Below are 21,730 nucleotides of genomic sequence, written 5' to 3'. Positions count from 1 at the left end.
ATAAGTAACATTAAAGGATTAGTAATGTAATGTTAGATGAAAAAAGGAAAATACCATGTTATATGTCACTATTTTGTTTAAAAAACTGAGTTGCATATAGAACTATAGAAGTAAATGTATCAAATACATACTAGTTTAAATCTTATTATTTTTAATGCCTTTCTGTATATTACAAATTCTCCATAGCAATTATGTTAAAGCCAGAAAAAAAATTTAATTAATATAGATAATATTTTCCTGAAAGAGTGTATGAATAACTTTTTGTGACAAATGAAAAAGAAGTAAAACAAGACAGGACATACTTTATAACATCTGAAAATCAAATAATAATCATTTTATTAACTTGCAATGTGATTTTTTTATCATATATAAGAAAAACATGAAGTTTAAAATTTCTTGTCTTAGAAACTGCTTTTGCTTTGAAGAATCAGCATAAATAGAAAAAGTTTTGCAATCTGGCCACGCAACATATATTGTGGTCAGGAAATGAGATTTACTGAATGAAATTGCCTCTGGGTCAGGTATTGTACTAGACTCTGGGACTCAGTAAGGCCCTTGATCTTAGAAGGCTTACAGCTTGGTGGGAAAAACTCAAACAAGCCTAGTGGGAAAACCTCAAACAAGTCATTATAACTGTATGTGAAAATGTTATAGAAATATGTCCCTGGTGCTAGGGGTGTCGAGGAAATGATGCTTCCACCTGCACTAGAGAGAATAGTGGGAATGTCACGAAGGGCTCTTAGAAAAGATGTTTCTTCAGCTCATTTTGAAAGGGAGAGTTGGGAGTTTATCTTGAGTCTCCATGGACATCTTAAACGTCTTCTATCTGAAACTGAGGCAAGGGAAGCAGAATGGAAAGTTCACTAGGAGATCTTGGCTGAACTTGAGGATCATGTCTTTCATCTCTCTGTATCTTCAAAGTCCTACATAGTGTCTAGCGCATAATTGACAATAAATGTTTTGTGGAAAAGTGAACTGATTAATGAATGGCCTTCCAGGCAGAAGACCAACGTTTGCAAAAAAAGATATTTCACTGGGAGAGGCATTTAGAGACTATGTTTCAAAGGAAACAGATGAACAGTAAGGAAGGCTCTTGAAGCAACTTACTGCTTCAAGCAATTGAAGAAACTTAATGGAGAGGAGTCTTGTGTCTTGTCACTTCTCAGCATTGTTGAAGATGGACTGAAATGAGGTGAAACTGAAAAAAGGAAACTAGTTACAAAGCTGTTGTAATAATACAGATAAAAATTAATTGGTGCCTGAAACAAAGCAATGATCATGAGGGTGAGTAAAAGACATTTGATTTGGCAGACTTTTAGGAAATAGGATTGTCATACTTAATAACCCACTAAATATGGGAGGAGGAGAAGGGTAGAATACAGACGGGAATCTAGCAGGACTCCTTGGGTGTCTAGATAAGTGATGTGGCTGTTGTGATAGCAAAGGAATGGAGAACAGACTAAGAGAAAGGTAATGCAATCCATTTTGGACACAGCAAGTTTAAGGTACCTGCGCAGATCTCATGGTGCTACCCCCTTGGCAATCAGAGGTTACAAGAATGATGCTCAGGATAAGGATCTGGGCTCCTGGAGACAGATTTCCGCATGTAAAAAGTTGGAGCCATGGAAAAAGCCATACACATTGTGCTGTAGTTAGGGATGTAATAGATTTAAGGACCTAAAAAAGTGAGTCTTTGACTGTGGTTTTCTTTTGTGATTTCTAATGACATTTTTATGTGAAATCTTTATAGAAATGTACCGATTTTAGCATCTCAAATAATTTTAATGTAGACTTACTAAACTGAGACTGCAAATTCCATGGATTATAATACTTGGAATAACTGTGAATTTGTTGCCTAGGCCTAATCAGTCACTCTTACCTCATGTCTTTTACTTGCCAAAATAAAGAACTGCATATATTCTGCTTGCCAAGATAAAGTTACATTTTAAAAGGTTGTTATATATTTAACACCTTGTGCACTATTTAATATAAAAGAAACATGAGGCTTCAATTAACCACTTTTTCTTCCAAGTTTTTAAAAAGTCAAAATTATTATGTTGATTTTTGTTGCAGAACTAATAAATCTTAGGATAACTAGTAAATTAATGTATCTTGCTTTCAAGTTTACGTGATTTTTTTGTTTGTTGTCCTTTATCTTTAGTACTTTTACAGCCTCTCCTGAGAACCAATAATAATAATTTTATTAATTGTACTAACTGGTAATGTAATTGTTTATAATACACAAAAAAATACCAAATTCATGCTTTAAACACATAAAACCAAAACCTAAAAAGGAAACTGTGAGGTTGCCTCATTTATGGAGTTCTGTCATCATCAGACCAGATGATAATTACTCTGACAGTGAAATGCTACCACAGCCTGCTAGGAAGGCCCTGTCTACAGATGCAGAGAGGGGCCCAGTTCAACTCTGGTAAACTAATGACCTGACACAGAACCAGGCCAGTGCAGTGGGCAAACTGTCCAGGCGGGCATAGATTACAAAACAAAGCACTTGTGGAAGAGTTCTTCTAGTGCCTGTGTGTAGGAAGGAATAAATACTTATCAGTAACAATCCATAGTTAGTTTTCTAGACCTGTCCTAGCTCATGAAATGCTAAGCCAAAATCTTGAGGTCTTTGCCGCCTATCCTCTCCAGCCACACCAGAACATCTGAGACTTTGAAAAAGGTAATAATTCAGTATGTTTAATCATAGCTTCTATCCTGTCCTAAGAATCAGCACAAAATAAGGGAGAGGGGAGATTGAAGAAATAGTAACATTCAAAAGAAATTCTCAGCTATCCATAGTACATTTAGTGTAATTAGAGACTCTTGAAAAAAAGAAAAACACCATAGGGTTTGAGATTTCTAAGAAGTGTCCACGTGCACTTTGCCAAAAGAAGGCAAAAAGCATTTCAGCAAGGGATCTTGGAGAGGGGAATGAACAGAAAAGAAGTCTTCTGTGTCCATATCCAACTGATGTGAGTGGCGTAAAGAATCTGGATTCCAAATTAGATTTTGAAAGAAGGAGGAAAATGAGCCATTGGTGCAGAAAATAGAAGTCCAAAGGTATAGGCAGTTGCTTTAATATTGCCAGATCTAGAGGTCACATTTCAATAGTTCTTTTCATCTAAACCAGATTGTCACATCAACTTTGAAAACAGTGAGAAAATACTTGAAGGGCGCCTGGGTGGCTCAGGCAGTTAGTGTCCGACACTTGATTTTGGCTCAGGTCATGATCTCATGGTTCGTGGGATCAAGCCTGTGTCAGGCTCTGTGATTGGGATTCTCTCCCCCTCTCTCTGCCCCTCCCCCTTTCTCTCTCCCACTCTCCCCCCAAATAAATAAGTGAACATTAAAAACAAAGAAAATACTTGAGGGACCTTTATTTTTGTCTTTTGATTCTTCTGTTTTTGGCAAGTAGAGTCCTTCAGCAGTGCTAGTATTATCGTTTCATGATTCCTGGCCTTGCTAAGTCAGTGCCAAGAATCGAGCCTTTGGGGAAGAGACTGTGGGTAATCTGTGTTTCTTACTGGGTGGATGTCTTCTGGTCAAGATCTGGCTTCAGTGGCTAGGAGCTGCCAGTGCTGTTGCTACGCCTAAGAAAATGAAGTGTTCACGATGGGTGCCTGGGTGGCTCAGTCGGTTGAGTGTCCGACTCTTGATTTCAGCTCAGGTCATGATCCCAGGGTCGTGGGATCGAGCTCCGTGTCAGGGTCCACACTGAGCTCAGTGTGGAGCCTTTTTAAGATTCTCTCTCCTCTTTCCCTCTGCCCCTGTCCCTGCTCTTCTGTCTCCCTCTCTCAAATGAAAAAAATAAATAAATAAGAAAAGAAAGTAAAGTGTTCATGCTAAAAGTATGTATCTTTGCCTTTCATACAATGTTTATCCATCTTCTTTGTGATTTGCTTCTCATTCCAGGAAATTTAGGGGCTTTAAAGCACATTAAATATTTTTCATTATATCTGAAGTTGTCAGTCAGAAAAGCAGTAATAGAAATCTGTGATTGCTAATTTGTTATTCTGTAGCTTTTCTTCTTATTAACAGAAAAATCAATTTATACAGTTTTTAAAAATGTATCACATATCTTTTTAAAATGCATCTGGTAGAAATGTGACAAATCATTTGGTGCAGTGATTCTAAATATTGGCTGATCATCCTAATTACATGGGAAATTAAAAAAACATATATGTACAGATTCCAGGGCTTCATCCTGGACTTGACTTAGAATATCTGAAAGCAAGGTTCAAGAATCTGGCTTTCCTGAAGTGAGTCTGGTGCTCATTTGCTTTGGATCTCGTTCACTTTCATCACATTGTCATCATCACTAACCCAGACTGCTTTTATAGATGGAGAAATCAACGTCCATGGAAGTATCATAGGGCGTGCCCTAGGTCGTGAGGTGAGGGAAGAGGCTGAGGACTATTGTCCTGTACCTTAGTCCCATGTTCTGTGTCCAGCATTTGTAGATGGCGTTTTCTGTGTCTCACCGGGAGCTCTTTTTTTACCCTTCTGAATACCATTACAAGCTTTCAGAAGTAACATGTATTTATTTGCTGTTGGCTCTTAGAATGCATTCTTCTACTAGTTATTTATTCATGTCCCTAGCCAACAAAATTAATCAGAAATTAATGGCATATTGACAGTAATTACAGTTTTGTAGACAATATTATAAAATACATTTAAATTTTTTTTGAATTTACTGTTTTGGATAGTCTGAGACACTGCACTCAGGAAAATATTTTGAATCATTCAGTTAAAAAAATGGGTTATCACGTCTCTGTCACTTTCAGTTTATTCAGCGTCTTCTAAATTCATTTTACAACTTGGATTTGCAGGTCCACATTCAATATAAACAGACTAGATCCCCTTTTGTTTGCATTTTGCAGTCCCAGCACAATTCAAAATGTACCAGGTTGAATTCAGTTATTTCAGCTGCTAAGAAATCATTACTTTTTTTTCTTTTCTCGTCTCTCTCTTTTGTTTTGTTTGGTTTGGTTTGGTTTGGTTTTTTTTGAGAGAGAGAGAGAAAGTGCCAAGTGCACAAGCAGGGGAGAGGGGCAGAGGAAGAGAAGAATCTAAAGGAGAATCTCCAGGTTGAGCCTGGAGCCCAGTGCAGGGCTCGATCCCACCACTGTGAGATCATGACCTGAGCTGAAACCAAGAGTCCAATGCTCAACCGACTGAACCACCAAGGCTCCCCCAGGCAGTTTTTAAAATAAACAGATCAGTGGCGTCTTTTCCTCTTTCATAGTATTTCTTATTTCCTATTCTTTTGATAATTCTGAAAATGTTACAAATGTTCTTTTCTCTCACAATCCTTTCTGCGAGGTTTCTCCTTTCTGCTTAAAGTAATCCACAGGTTAAGACTGATTATATTTAACTGTTATTAAAGAAGAAAACATGATACTAGAATGCAGTAATATAACATTTAAAAGCCAGATCCAGGAAGTATGGTCTTTCTTGGCCATATTCATCATTGGTTATTCCTTTGATGGAGTACAGTTTTCAGTCCTGTGGTATGTAAATTTTTTTTTCTTTTTACATTTATTTATTTATTTATTTATTTATTTATTTATTTATTTTTAATTTTTTTTTTCAACGTTTATTTATTTTTGGGACAGAGAGAGACAGAGCATGAACGGGCGAGGGGCAGAGAGAGAGGGAGACACAGAATCGGAAACAGGCTCCAGGCTCTGAGCCATCAGCCCAGAGCCTGACACAGGGCTCGAACTCACGGACTGCGAGATCGTGACCTGGCTGAAGTCGGACACTTAACCGACTGCGCCACCCAGGCACCCCTACATTTATTTATTTTTGAGAAACAGAGTGAGACAAAGCGTGACCTGGGGAGGGGCAGAAAGAGAAGGAGACACAGTATCTGAAGCAGGCTCCAGGCTCTAAGCAAGCTGTCAGCACAGAGCCTGATGCGGGGCTCGAACCCACGAACTGTGAGATCATGACCTGAGCCGAAGTTGGATGCTCAACCGTCTGAGCCACCCAGGCGCCCCTCAGTCCTGTGGTATATAAAGGGGAAGCAAGAGTGTCTGCGAGTTCACTTGAGCCACCTCACTGATAGGGAAGAGAGATGGGTTCAATTAGAACAGATTCAAAATATCTGGGTTCCTCACCTGGGAAAGGAAGACTGTGATTCAGTATCTCTTTTCAAATACACAAAAGATCATTTAAGGGCAATGACACAGAATTGAACAAAAGGAAATTATATAATAAGCAGGAATTCAGGAATTAAAAAAACACCATTGTTTAAGGATAGAACAGTGGTAAAATTTACATTACTATGAATCTTAAAAATGTACAGGGGCGCCCATATAGCTCAGTCAGTTAAACATCCGACTTCAGCTGAGATCTCGTGGCTTGGGAGTTCGAGCCCTGCATGGGACTCTGTGCTGACAGCTTGGAGTCTGGAGCCTGCTTCGGATTCTGTATCTCCCTTTCTCTCACTGCCCCTCCCCCACTTGGGTTTTCTCTCTCTCTCTCTCTCTCTCTCTCTCTCTCTCTCTCTCTCTCTCAAAAATAAGTAAAACTTTTTAAAAACCATATAGACACTTTCTTGGTTTTAATGTTTGGTCATTGGCCTTCCCAGAAGATAAGGGCTTCTCAAGGCAAAGTTGCCTCCTGATGGTGTGTGTACTATTTTCAGATACAAAATGAAGTGACTACTAGCCTAAAGATATGTATTAGTTAGATTTTAGGTTAAATTGCTCTCCAAGGAGACCCCAAAATATGTTAACCCAAACAGTTAAAATGTATTTGTCATCTGATAGTATAGAGGTGGGCAGAGCAGAGTCATCTCCGTGTCCATCATCTATCTCTGGGAAAGCAAAGAAGCTTTCCAGGTGTCACCATCACAGCCACCTGGGGAGAGAGGGTGGGGAATGGACTGGGGTGGGGGGTGTGTGTGTGTGCTGCATCAGAAGGTGCACACGTCACTTCCACTCCACCCTTTCCAACAGAGATAGTCTCATGCCACTCTACGTTGCAAGGAGGCTAAGAAATACAGTCTCCGCCTGGGGAACAATGTGGTTGGCTAAAACTGGAAAATCTTATCATTAAAAAGGAACGAATGAAAAAAGTTTCAAAAAAGAGATTGTACACTTAAAAATTTTAAATTTCATACTGTGTTTTCACAGTAATGTAATTATTTTTAAAGGATAGCATGAAGTGCCTGGCTGGCTCAGTCAGAAGAGCATGTGACTCTTGATCTCCAGATCATGAGTTCGCACCCCACACTAGGTGTAGAGATTACAAAAATAAATAAATAAACTTAAAAAAAAATAAATTTGGGGCGCCTGGGTGGCGCAGTCGGTTAAGCGTCCGACTTCAGCCAGGTCACGATCTCGCGGTCCAGGAGTTCGAGCCCCGCATCGGGCTCTGGGCTGATGGCTCAGAGCCTGGAGCCTGTTTCCGATTCTGTGTCTCCCTCTCTCTCTGCCCCTCCCCCGTTCATGCTCTGTCTCTCTCTGTCCCAAAAATAAATAAACGTTGAAAAAAAATTTTTAAAAAAATAATAATAAATTAAAATTTAAAAAGGAGAGCATGAATATTGATGGACAATTAGAATTCTCTACCATGGCATGAAAAGAGTTTCAGAATTTGGATATAAAAGTAATATGGCATTTTCAGACACTATAGTAAATTTATTGAATTGTATTCGCATAATACTTATACTTTGTCTGGTGGAAAATCGAAAAGACCAGAAAGCAAACCCTGTGACATGTTGTTTAAGAGTTACGCATCTTCTCAGTAGCCCTCAAGATTACATAGCATTGCATTGAGGTGACTCTAGCTATTTTGGAACAGGTGAATAATTATCCTGAGATCTCTTTCTCTGTTAGGGAACCTAGCACACGTTAAACAAGTTCTCTTGTCCATAAAAACATTCTGAAATGCAAATCTCCAAACCTTAGAAGAAGTAGACACAGGGCCAAATGTTCAGGAGTAGTTGTGATACACATCTGCATTAGCAAGGAACTGCTGAGGCTGTGGACTCAAGAATCAGTGTCTTAGCCACAGACAGGAAGCTGCCAAATATGGTGGCTGTCACCACCACCATTACTCAGCACACCTGTGGGTGGTAGGCTAGATACTAGAGACCACTGCTTTTGCCTAAAAACAAACAAGCACTACCACACGCTTCCAGAAGAGCCACATGGCTTCTACTTCAGGATGTGCGTATTCTCCTTCAAGGTCCTACAAAGGTACATCAGCATGGTGACTGCTGTGTCAGAAGTAGAAACTCAAGCTTCAAGATATAGTTTAGCCCTTTAACCTCAAGTGTACAGGAAGCCACGCTAGAAGCAATTTAGAGTTCTATGGTATTTGCCATATAGAGCCTCAGGTAGATGTTAGTCTAACATCTTGCCTTTGTACTTGATATTGAGTATATGCATTTCTGGGAAAGAGCAACAAGCCAAAACTCTGTTGTGTTTATGTTGGAAGCTAAAAGTTATTATTCCCAGGAAATAGGTCTCACCGAGCTGCAACTTTATTGAATACCTGTTCTAGAAATTTCACTGTAGTGAGAACAAAAATAGTCGTGAATTTTAGCTTATATTACTTCCAGAAATAGTTTAGAAATAATTTAGATAGTTAAATACTGTAACTATCAAATGGTTCCAAGTTCTTATTCCTACCCACAACCAGAATTTTTCATTCCTTTCCAATAATGCAAGAATTTTTTTTTTTTTTTTTTTTTGCCAAATAACTAAGCAGTAATAAGAGCATTGAGGATTGCAAAAGCATTCTTTTCATTAAATCATTTTAGGCAAAGGAACCTCTTATTCCCAAAGCAGCAAATAGTAATAATGAGTAAAAAGAAATGATGGAATATATAATCAAAATTTAAATTATCCTCTGTATCACTCAGCTATTGCTGAGTTATCAAAAGCTACAATATCTCAGTGACATACAGCAATAATGATTTATTTCTCACACACCTGAGGGTCAGGTGGAGCAGCTCTGATGATGTTGGCGGGGTGGCTCTAAGCTGTAGTTTGGGTCCAGGTCTTTTCCACAAGGTTCTCATCTTCAGTGGACCATCAGGCTATCCAGGTTATGCACGTTAAAGCACAAATGGCAAAGGCACAAGAGAATGAGCAGAAACAGCAGTTACTCTTAAGGCCTAAGGTTGGCACACTTTCATTTCAGCGTACATTTTATTGACCAAAGAGAATCACATGTTCAAGTCCAAAGAGAGGGGGTGGGAAAGTATAACTTCTTTTTGTGGAAGGAACTGTCAAGTTACATTGCAAAGAACATTGACACAGGAAATGGGTGCTGAGGAATTGGGGCCTAAATTGAAGTCTTAATTATCAAAATATTTAGAGGAAATTCTGTGGTACTCCAGGGCTTCTGTTTCTTTCATTTGTGACTAATAAATTATCATTAAGCCTAGCCTTTGTTTATATACTAGGATAAGGTTTAATTAATCTCCATAATTGAGATATGTAAATGAAATAGACTTCCTGGCTGAGAAGATAAGAGAGGGGAGGAGGATGCTACCAGGTAGCTCCTCCCCCCAATTTGGTGAGAGTTGTAAACATTTCAGTGTTGTCATAGATTTCTTTATATTATTAAAAAGCAATTTAAAAAAATCTTGTCTCATAAATACAGTGTTTACTCATGGAATCAGTCTAGGTTTGCATAAACTACTTGCTAGACCCATGACTAATTTTAAAAAACCTATGATAATAGATAGGTTTTATTGATAAAAGTGGCAACTGAATTTATATGATTTTTGACTTTTTCTTCATAAAGAAGATGAATAAGAATATGGTCTAATATACTCAATTTAATATTACTGGAGACTAGTAAGGAATATGAAATAGTAATCTTCAAATTTGATTTTGAATGAAATAAGATTTTTTATCGATATATAATTGATGTATGTTTGTGTCAGTTTTAGGTATACAGCATAATGATGCAAAACTTGTGTATATTGCAAAATGATCACCACAGTAACTCTAGTTAACACTTATCATCACACATAGTTTCAAATGTTTTTTTTCTTGTGATAAGAACTTTTAAGATCTATTCTCTTAAAAACTTTCAAGTATACAATACAGTATTAACTATAGTTGCCAAGCCGTACATTATCCCCAGGACTTACTTATTTTGTAACTGGAAGTTTGTACCTTTTGACCACCTTCACCCATTTTGCCCTCTGTCCCCCAACTCCTCACCTCTGGCAACCACCAGTCTTTTCTCTGAATCTGTAAGTTCAGGCTTTTTTTTTTTTTGGTTCCTTTTTTAGTTTCTACATATAAATGAAATCATATGGTATTTATCTTTCTTTGTCTGACTTATCTCACTTGGCATAGTGCCGTCAAGGTCCATCCACGTTGTTGCAAATGGCGATATTTCGTCATTTTTTTGTGGCTGAATAATATTCTGTGTGTGTGTGTGTGTGTGTGTGTGTGTGTGTGTGTGTGTGTGTGTCTTGTTTTTAATCCATTCATCCATCTATTCATGGACACTTAGTTTGCTTCCATGTCTTGGCTCTTGTAAATAACACTGCAGTGAACATGGCATACAGGTATCTTTTCTATTTAGTGTTAAGATTATTTTTCACAGTGTCTCAGAAGAAAAGGTAGGATAAATAACTTTTTAGAATGCAGGAGTGACTAACAGTAAATTCTATTCTTAGGAAGCTATTCACTCTAATATCCTGCTCATAATAGAAAACATTAATATAGAAACAGCACTTTACAGAAGACTGTAAGAAAATATACCAAAATTATAGCTGTTGGTATTATGACTTTTTTTCTTCCTCACAATAATTTTAATTACAACAGCTAATGTTAAGCTATTGTTAAAAACTGGCACAATCCTGGGGCGCCTGAGTGGCTAGGTTGGTTGAGTCTCCAACTCTTGATTTCAGCTCAGGTCATGATCACAGTTTGAGCCCTGCATCGGGCTCTGCACTGACAGTGTGGAGCTTGCTTGGGATTCTCTCTCTCCCCCCTGCTCGCTCGCTGTCTCTCTCTCTCTCTCTCAAAAGCAAATAAATAAACATTAAGAAAATTTGCACAATCCTAAGTACTTTAGATGTATTGTTTGATTTAATTTGTAAACAACCTGATGAGGTAGAAATTCTTTCTTTCTTCCTTCCTTTTTCTTTTTTCCCTCCCTCCCTGATTTTTTTCTTTCTGTTGAGGTATAGTTGGCACACAGTGTTACATTAGTTTTAGGTGTACAACATAGTGATTCATCAACTAGACTGTGCTGTGTGCTCACCATAGGTGTAGCTAACATCTGTCACCATACAACACTATTACGATACCATTGACTATAATTCCTATGTGGTACCTTTCATCCCTGATTTATTCATTTCATAGCTGCGATCCTCTACCCCCGGTCCCCTTCACCCATTTTGTCCCTCCCTCCTCCCCTCTGGCAACCATTACTTTGTTCTCTGTATTTGTGGGTCTCTTCCTGCTTTTTTGTTTGTTCATTTGTTTTGTTTTTTCAATTCCACATATAAATGAAATCGTATGGTATTTGTCTTTCTGTGTCTGACTTACTTCACTCAGCATAATACCCTCTAAGTCCATCCAGGTCATAAAGGGAAAAACCTCATTTTTTTTATGGCTGAGTATTACTCCTTTGTATATTTATTACCACATCATCTTTAAGGTAGAACTTACCATCTTTATTTTACAGATGAGGAAGCGAGTGCAGCAAATAGGTTCATATGCTGCAAGTGATCTGTAATTCACATGTACAGTATTTTTAAAATGGAAATAAAATGGTAATAACCTTTTAAAGCAAGAAAATTGTACCATCTTTAGAGCAACAATTTGTAAACAACCTGACCTATACCATTTGTAAAGCTTTTACTCCAGGACTGTACTGTGCTGTGTTATTGGAAAGACTGAGTTCCAGGGCCTTCCTTGGGCAAGTCCTTTAATATCTCTGAGCCTCTGTTTTCTCATATGAAATAACTCTAATTACTTGCCTTACTTCTTAAAATTGTTGAGGGGATCATATGAAATATGTGAAAACAACTTGTAAGTCAAAGTACCATATAATATTAGGCAGTGATTTATTACTTTAAGTCAAGATAAAAAATTTGCAACTAGAGGGGCACCTGGGTGGCTCGGTCAGTTGAGCGTCGATCTCTGCTCAGGTCATGATCTCGTGGTTCGTGAGTTTGAGCCCCACATCAGGCTGTCTGCTGTCAGTGCCGAGCCCACTTGGGATCCTCTGTTTCCCTCTCTCTCTGCCCTTCCCTTGCTCGTGCATGCGTGCTCCTTTCCTCTCTCTCAAAAAATACATAAACATAAAAAAATTTGCAGCTAGAGAATTATAATTAGATGTTTCCTAGATAACACATGACACATTCATAGTCAAAACATTAACATAAAAATATTGAAAGCTAGTACTTATTTAGAAAATCAAGCTATGGTATAAATATGGCCTTGAGTTCAATTTTTACTCAGTGGTACATGAATTGGGAGTGTTGTGACTAAAGCCAACTCTGCATTCTAAGACACATTTAATACAAATAATGTTTAGTAAATGATATCTTTATTTAAATGACATTTTGCACTATCATTTATTAGTAATCTCATAAATGTCTGTAGAGTTAGGATTTTAATATTAAATAATATTTAAGAAAGGGAAAGACTTGTTTGTTCACTGCTCATCCCCATTGCCTAGAATATTGAGAAATAAGTATTTGTTGAAAGATTGAATGAAAGAATACTCCAATAATTAGAGAAGAGAATTTAAGAACAAGTATAATACAGGATACTCAAAAATGTTAAGCACAAATACTTGTAATATGTGTAATATTCTGAAATTTCATTGGCTCACAAATGTTTGGCAGATTTAACATTTCTTTTTATTTGCCTTACTTAGGGACGTGCTGCCTTAACACAAGAGAAGAAGGAATTTGCCCATGAACATGAAGAAATGAAGAACCTAGAAGCCATTGTTCAAGAAATAAAACCAACTGCCCTCATAGGTAAACTTCTCCCTCTTTCCCATAAACCCAACCCAACCCCATTTTGGCCTGATTCATTTTCTTAATTGATTTTTGAGGCATAATTTAGCTTTTTGAAATTTTGACCTTTGGAATTCACAAACAAAATTACACATTCACTGAATCAACAGTACCCCACGGACACTTAGATTTGTAAATTTCGTACTGTGTTCTCAGTCCTATCAGCTGAAGTGTGTAGCCCCCTGTGCTAACTCTGTCAACCTGTCCATCCTTGGCAGATTCAGCACTTTCCCAGGCTTGATTGCTCCAGATACACACTGGTTCTCAAATGGGAGTGACTTTGCCCCCAAAGAAACATTTGGCAATGTCTGGAGATGTTTTTGGTTATTACAACTTTGGAAAGGGTTGGGGGAGGGGTGGTCAGGGCCACTGACATCTAGTGGGTAGAGACTGGAGATGGTATTCAACACCCTACAGTGCACAGGAAAGCACCCCTTCCCCCCCACACAAAGAATTATCCAACCCACAATGTTAATATCCCAGAGGTTGAGAAATACTGCACTAACTACTAGACCCTCCCTGAAGACAGGGAGACCACATCTATATTCCTCATAGCACTTAACACAGTGCTTACACAGTGCGTGTGCACATATGATGTTTAATATAGCCAAATTTAATGTGGTTAAAAAAAACTCAGAGGAGGGTATGAAACTTCATACCTTATTTTGTGTGTATAGAATGTCAGTTCTTACTTTGTATCATAATCCACTCCTGGAAGTTCTTGTAAACATGACAGTATTGAGAACAATGATGATAATCGTAACAAAAACAAATACTCCATCGCAGAAACTGTAATAAGTCTTGTTTTTGACAAAATACATTGTATCAGGATTTTTCTCCATTTCCATCATGCTAATTGCTTTATCCTTTGTCAGGAGTCTTTCAGTGAGTGATACTGTTTTACAATTGAATTGGATGGTTGTCTTAAGTGTTAGCACTGGTTTATAAAAAATAATTACTTTATAACCTGAGAGACTAGAATATACTCCTAGAATTATTTATAGAGAGATAATATATATTAGGTACATTTTAATTTCCTGATATCAGTGTCTGTCATCAAAATACCTAGTGATTTGATCACTGACTCGGTGTATTATGAGCCAAATGTTAGATCTGTGTTGTTTTGTATAGATACTTGGAGATTTGTAACCCTAAAGGTTGTTGGCATTAACAAACGTATCTCTTTCTGTCACTGTTAATGCAGATCTTCTATATTTTGTTTAGGGTCTATCAGAAAGTGACCTGACCTGTCTCATTGTCTTGAGGGTATGGACGTCTTACTTCACTAACCGCTGATAGTCTATTCACTGGTTTCTCATTTCTACATCAGGAGTTGCTGCGATTGGTGGTGCATTCTCAGAACAAATTCTCAAGGACATGGCTGCCTTCAATGACCGACCTATTATTTTTGCATTGAGTAATCCAACTAGCAAAGCAGAATGTACTGCAGAGCAGTGCTATAAACTAACCAAGGTAAAGCAAAAGTGTAACTTCTCTCCCCCCCCTCTCCAGTCCCCAGCTCTGCCAGTGCTGACACAGGGTCTGATATTTTAATACTCTAATTCTTAATCATTATGGAGGAACCAAGGATATGTAAGATTCTTACTACTTAATTTAAAAGTTAAACCAAGATTGAAAAAAAAGTGAATAGGTGTGCCTGGGTGGCTCAGTCGGTTGGGCGTCCGACTTCGGCTCAGATCATGATCTCGCGGTCCGTGAGTTCGAGCCCCGCGTCGGGCTCTGTGCTGACAGCTCAGAGCCTGGAGCCTGTTTCAGATTCTGTGTCTCCCTCTCTCTCTGACCTTCCCCCATTCATGCTCTGTCTCTGTCTCAAAAATGAATAAACGTTAAAAAAAATAAAAAAAATAAAAAAAGAAAGAAAAGTGAATAGGTCAGAGGGGTTTAGAACTGTTTCTTCTTCTAGAATGTTGTTGTGTAAATCCTCCTCTTCAGTAAAACAAACTTTGTAAAGTTTATTGATAATTTTTTCAAGTGATTTGGAAGCATTTAACACTTAAATATAAAAGCTAAAAAGGAAAAATTTTGATGCTGGATGCTTATTAAAATAACTTTTAACTAGCTATTTCTGAACGTTGAAGCATACCGTATAAAACCTCAGTCTTATTTTTGTTTTGCTAAATCCTGGGTTTGGATTTTGATGCCATGGGTGGTACATTTGGGCAGCTATTTTGACATCTAGCCAGTTTGGGATAGAAGTCCTTGAAGCTTCAACACTTTACTGTTTCCAAAAAAAGTGGCTTATTTTATACTGTGTTTGTATTAACATATATTTGACTGATAGGTTGACAATAGCCTTTTTTTCCTTCAAAGACTTGAAAATGTCATCATAACGAAACAGAGGTTGAATCATATATATCGAACACTTTTATTTTGGAAAGAAATCCAAAATGCACTAGAAAAGGCAAACATGACACAAAGTGAGGTCACTCTGCACAAATCAGAAATTGATGGCTCTACTTCCTTAATATTATAACCTTAAATGCTCATTACTAGAATTAATGAAATGTTGGCAAGGAGCCACTCCATTGTCTATGTCTCTTAATTTGGGATGGCATCAATCTCCTCAATAATTTTAATTTTCAGCCCATCTGCAGATTGGGAAATTTGTCGGACATCCCTCAGTAGTCCTTAAATTTTTAAAAGGGGAAGAAAAAAAAAACCCCTTTGAGCAATAAAATTGTAGCATGGTGCACAAATAATAAAATTTTAGCACAGTAGACAAATAACAAATAAGTGGTTTTGTAGTTATTTTGTCATATATCTCAACAGGTGTCAAGAGTTTATAGACTCACCAGTAATAGAAATAAACACAATTAGCCAAATTTGTATAATTGTGTTATTAAATTAAAAAAAATTTTTTTAATGTTTATTTATTTTTGAGAGAGACACAGCATGAGTGGGGGAGGGGCATAGAGAGAGGGAGACACAGAATCCTAAGCAGGCTCCAGGCTCTGAGCTGTCAGCACAGAGCCCAATGCGGGGCTTGAACCCACAAACCATGAGATCATGACCTGAGCTGAAGTTGGACACTTAACCAACTGAGCCACCCAGGTGCCCCGTAATTGTGTTTTTAAATTTGAATGTGTCCGATATAAATGACCTAAACTCTTTCTTAATCATCTTGCATGATGTTCTATGTTGTTAAAAAAAAAAAAAAAAGGGTATAAAATTGAAAGTCATTTTGAGGCTGAAAACTTAAACACTGGTTTAGCTAAAGGATACAGAACAGGCAAAGGTCTGTCTGTGCTGGATGAGTCTCTGCTGCTTTAGGCACCAGGGAAAGGTTGTCAGGAAAGGTTAAAAATAGAAATACAGGAAGATCATTGAAGCATGAAAAACTATAATCCAGAAATAGTATGAAGAGATTTTCTTCTCCATATTAACACTCCGTGTACACGAAAATATTTAGCTGTCATTTATTGAATGCTGTTCTCCTTAAAATATGATGATTATAAAATAGTAGGTAGGAAGTGAAAGCAGGGAGGGAGATAAGTGAGCTTATATATTATGTTGCAGGTCTTTTTCTTAAATATATGTGTGTATACATATATGTATATCTATAAAATAATTAAGTTACGTTAGAAAGTTGCTTGTAGGGATGCCTGGGTGGCTCAGTTGGTTAAGCCTCTGACTTTGGTTCAGGTCATGATATCGAGGTTTGTGAGTTTGAACCCCAAGTTAGGCTCTGTGCTGACAGTTCAGATACTGGAGCCTGCTTCAGATTCTGTGTCTCTCTCTGTTCCTCCCTGGCTTGTGCTCTCTCTTTCTCTCTCTCTCAAAAATAAACGTTTTTAAAAAATTAAAGAAAACTGTGTAGATCCCTAAACTCTAACCTAAAATGTCATACTTTCCAATACTCTAATGTTAACCTATCATTTTTTTCAGCTTCAGAAGTCTGTAATCTGAACCCCATATAGAAATGGTTGATAGGCTTCTGGGTTGGACCACTGCAGCGAATAGAGTGGTGGTCTTGGGTTTCCTGTGCTTTACACACTTCTCTGAGGAGTAGAGAGGGAGGCAGAGAGTAGTAGTAATCACCCACTCCAGAACTTACTGCCAACATCATAAAAGCTTGCCCAGACTTATTAGAGGGTTAATGAAAATTAGTCTTCTTTCTAAATGCTCAGTACTCTAACTGTGGGGTAGTTCTGTTATGATACATTTCTTTTAAAATACCGTGCTTCTTTTTAAAGTTAGTTGTGTGTCTGTGTTGTAGGGGCGTGCAATTTTTGCCAGTGGCAGTCCTTTTGATCCAGTCACTCTTCCAGATGGACGGACCCTATATCCTGGCCAAGGAAACAATTCCTATGTGTTTCCTGGAATCGCTCTTGGTGTTGTGGCTTGTGGACTGAGACATATCACAGATGAGATTTTTCTCACAACTGCTGAGGTATTGTAAACTCTGTGTTCACCAAGGCTGTAAAACACCAGATGAGCTCCATGTGGGTTAATGATTTATTTATTTATATAGCATCTCAGCTCACTCCCTATAAGGTACAAAGTCCAAAGAAGAAAAAAATCTCTCCTAGTGGAGAATAAGGGGTTGGTAGCAGGTTCACATTGGAGTCACGAGTAAAAGACTATTTTTCAGTAGCCAGTAAAAAAACTGTTGTGATCTCTTACAAGGAACTCATTTTCGTCTTCATACTTCCAATCAAATTCTGTGACAGTAGTGACACAATTGAAAATACTGTTTCCAAATCATAATGCAGTGACCAATGTTTCTCCAAACTTTCCTAAATAACAGCATTTTGAAGGTTTAAAATGAAAGTCTGATTTGGTACAGTGAAGAAGTGTGTATTCACTGAGGGTACAGGGCAGAAAACAGAAACTACTCTAATATTTTAAGCAGAAAGAAAATTATAACAGGGAATTAGTGTTTTTGAACTCATTAAAAGGACACATGTGGGTTTGAGTGTGGGCCTTCAGGAAAGATTCTCCGAACATCATGTAACAGACCCAGTAGGGACTGGTGAGCTGTTCTTAAGAAGTGAAGGATCTGAAACCTTACCTTAGGTGCAAGCTAATGAGTTAGCCTGCCACAGTTTCATGGATGCTGGCAAAAGACCCAAAACTCTTAGGTCAGAGACAAAGACTTTATTACTTATGGCACAAGATGTACCATAAACTTCAGGTTCCCATCAGTTCCCTTTCCTTCCCACACTTCAGGGGGACGATACAGTGATTTGGCACATATTTGTAAAATCATGAGCTTTTGATAATCAGAATGTTCATCTGGTTGATACCTTGTTTGAGCAGGATGCAGTTCACGGATGAGAGATTTGAGTGAATTTCTTCTAAAATGAGACCACTGTACAACGTGGTAACTGAACTGAACCAAATAAAAGTTGATTAAAATTCAGATATTTTCAGCGTGCGAACATACTGTGCTTTCTGTTTTGAAGAGGAACTCGGAGAATATAGATGGAGTCTTCTGTTATTGTTGTGGTCTAAGGAGTATAATCCCAGTGTTTAGCGCCTGGCATCATTCTGTGAGAACAGATAGTGAAGCCGTAATGTCCTGCTCTTTTCTTTGTCTTCCCTGCAGTAGAAGCATCGCAGCTGGTGTCCCAGAGTTTCTTTATCTCCTAAAATCTTGTTATACATAAGTAGATATCTGCTCACTAAGAGAGCTTATCAAAGCTGTTCACACATTAAGAAAAATATAATTATTGTTCTACATAACAGACACATCAAAGAGGGGGGGGGGAGATCTTCTACTCAATGTAGCCCATGTTTGCTTTCCTAAATAACTCCAGCACCATCTAGTGACAAACTCCATGAAAAAAAAATCCTTCCATTTACCATCCAGGCAAAGTAATAAATACTATCAAAAAACTTTGAAGAAAAAAGAAAATGTAATGTCAGCAGTGCCCTTCTTGTAGCTAGTGATCTCTCTGGCTACCTCTTCTGGCCTTTCCACTGGTTTTCTCTTAGGCTTCAACACAACAGTCTTGTTTTTCACACCACCTCATTGTTTACTTTGTCTTCTTTCCATGTCCCTTTTAACTAAGAGCTTTTTTCTAGCATTGATTTTGTTGCTGTTGTAACTTTTTCCCCTTTTTTCTTATGCTTTCAGAGATTTCATCCATTCTCTGGGTTCCATTATCTTAAGTCTAAAAGTGGCCAAATCTGTGTCTCTAGTCTCATCTTGTAACATGTCTCCAGTTGCTTTTTCTTAAACACAAAATGCATAAAACCATACTTTTCACCTTCCTTCACCCTCAGTATTTGCACTGCATTTAGTGATAACTCCTTTCTAAGTAGACACCAAAGCTTAGAAGCCTGTCATTCTTTCATTCTCCCTCATCCCAAAGCTTCAAACACAACATGCAGGCACACACCTGTATAACTGCTCTATTATCCTGCCTGGAAAACTCTGAGAACTATTCACCTATCTAAGCCTCTCCTTCTGTTAACTTCACTCCCCACCTCATGCTTGAATCCTTTGGTGACTACCATGGCTCATCTTGAGAAAATTAGGCTTAGGAAGGTTAATTAATTTGCCTAAATTCAACCAAATAGTAATTATTGCAGTTAGAATTTGAATATAGACCTACCTCACATCACAGCCCGAGCTTTCAACCACCATGCTGTTACAACAAAGAGGATTCTGGCTTTCCTGGTACCCTCACAACCTTCTGGACCTCTGCTAAGAGCACTTAGTGCTCCCTTGAGTCAGCCCTCCTGGGAACATACTCCTCGCTTCCTGTCCACATGTGAGAGGCGTGTCTGGCTGCCTGTCCTTATCCCATTCCTCCTGAACCACCTGCTCTGTGTTCTCTCATCTGCCTCACCCCACCCCTTTCTGAGGTCTGTGTGGAGGACACTAGAGATGGTCACCACAGACAACAGCATCTGGAGGAAACTTTGATTCACTGAAGTCACTGGATAACTGAAAATCCAGCTGCTGTAACATTGCCAAAATGAAACAAAGATCATTTGAAAGCGGACACAGTGTAGAGAGACAGCAGTGACATATCAAAAGCAGCAAATAGTTTTTGAGTGAATGAGGTAATAGGTGAGAGCAACGTTAAGACTCTTGTATACTCTCCCCTTTTCCCCCAAGTCAATCCCTGCCTTGTTAGTGATTTCATTCCTAACATGAGGCTCCCCTGGTCACGTGTTTGCTACTTGGCTCTGTTCTATGGTGTCTCGGTTCTCTCTCTGTGTGACAGGCGTACGTGGAGAGCAAAGATTCAGACTGATTCTAATTTACTCAGCCATCTTCTTACTGTCCCCGGTCTCTTTAAAATGATATTGTGCAACATTCTAGACAAGAAGCAATGATGCTGGACCCCAATGGTGAGAGGAACAGTATACCTCTTATCTCATAGAAATCATTTGCAGTTGATTGGTTATAGAACTTGCCTCCACCTCAAAAAGCTTACTAGCTTTCATATTGTAGAGCTAGATCTGGCCCCCAAAGCTATTTTACTTCCATTCTGCCATGGTGACTGCCCCTCTGTTCTTTTATAAGTGAAATAGCTAAGAGGGCTCAACCTGGGCTCAGTCGGTTGAGCATCTTACTCTTGATATCCTCTCAGGTCATGATCTCATGGTGGTGAGACCGAGCCCTATGTCAGGCTCTGTGCTGAGTGTGGAGCCTGCTTGGGATTCTCTCTTTCTCTCTCCCTGTGCCCCTCCCCCATCCGCTTGTGTGTGTGCATGAGTATGCATGTGCAAGCATGCATGCTCTCTCGAAATAAATAAATAAACATTAAGCAAAAAGTGAAATAGCTAAAACATACCGAACATTTACTTTCTCAGACAATGTGGTAAATTCCTTACTGGCATTTATTTTGTTTGATCTCATGAATTAGGAATTGTTAGTAGTCTTCTATCGCCAAAGGGAAAACTAGGCTTAGGAAGGTTAATTAATTTGCCCAATTCAAACAAACAGTAATTATTGCAGTTAGAATTTGAATATAGACGTACATCACATCACAGCCTGAGCTTTCAACCACCATGCTGTTATATCCGTTCAACATTGTGCTACTCATTTTTTCTCTATCCAGTTAAATAACAGTACTAGATACCTATACAGGTTTTTGCTTTAACATCTAAGAAATGCCAATGATTTGAATCTGCTACAGATCCTTTGCAGAACAACAAGAAGTAACAGGATTTTGTAAGCAGCCTAAATTCAATGGGGCATCAACATAAAATGGTTTTATTTTTCCTGACAATCACTGTTTTGAATAATTCTCCATCAAGTCTTTCTTTTCTTTCTCTTAATGGCATCTCAGTAACTTTTAATTCCATTTCAATTCACCCATTCTTTTAACAAGTATTGATTAATACCTGCTATGTGCTACTCATTATTCTGGGTGCTGGGGAATATATCAGTGAACAATAATTAAACATCTGTTCCGTTCAGAATCAGTATCCAATTCAGATATCATCTCTTGTTCCTTCAGTACAAGAGGCCTGCCGCAGCAGCTGGCTGAGAGCCCCTTCTCTTTTATTATTCTCCCATCCCAGCATCTTGAGGGGCTCAGGGAAAAGAGCATGTCTGGGCTCTGAACACCTCCTCCCCCTTCTTATCAAGGCCTATTTCTTCAAATGTGTTGGAAACAGAAAGGAAGGGTATGGAAAAGGACAAACATGCCCTGTCCTTTCCTTTCCCCTTTCCTTTCCTTTCCTTTCCTTTCCTTTCCTTTCCTTTCCTTTCCTTTCCTTTCC

The 21,730-nt window shown here is 38.3% G+C and overlaps 1 protein-coding gene across 1 annotated transcript in view; it reads left to right on the top strand.

Annotated features, from left to right (window-relative positions):
* The window catches only part of ME1 (malic enzyme 1), a 199,021-nt gene that overhangs the window by 168,358 nt on the left and 8,933 nt on the right, over positions 1 to 21,730 (top strand). The window contains exons 10-12 of the mRNA XM_040474057.1: positions 12,880 to 12,985; positions 14,355 to 14,497; positions 17,262 to 17,435. Coding sequence (XP_040329991.1) covers positions 12,880 to 12,985; positions 14,355 to 14,497; positions 17,262 to 17,435 — 423 coding nt within the window. The remainder of the gene's footprint in view (positions 1 to 12,879; positions 12,986 to 14,354; positions 14,498 to 17,261; positions 17,436 to 21,730) is intronic.

This window comes from Herpailurus yagouaroundi, unplaced genomic scaffold (assembly GCF_014898765.1).
Source record: "Herpailurus yagouaroundi ecotype Mexico unplaced genomic scaffold, PumYag 139, whole genome shotgun sequence".
NCBI classification, from domain to species: domain Eukaryota; kingdom Metazoa; phylum Chordata; class Mammalia; order Carnivora; family Felidae; genus Herpailurus; species Herpailurus yagouaroundi.
The sequence above is the reverse complement of the archived record's forward strand: the minus strand, read 5'-3'. Positions and strand labels throughout refer to the sequence as shown.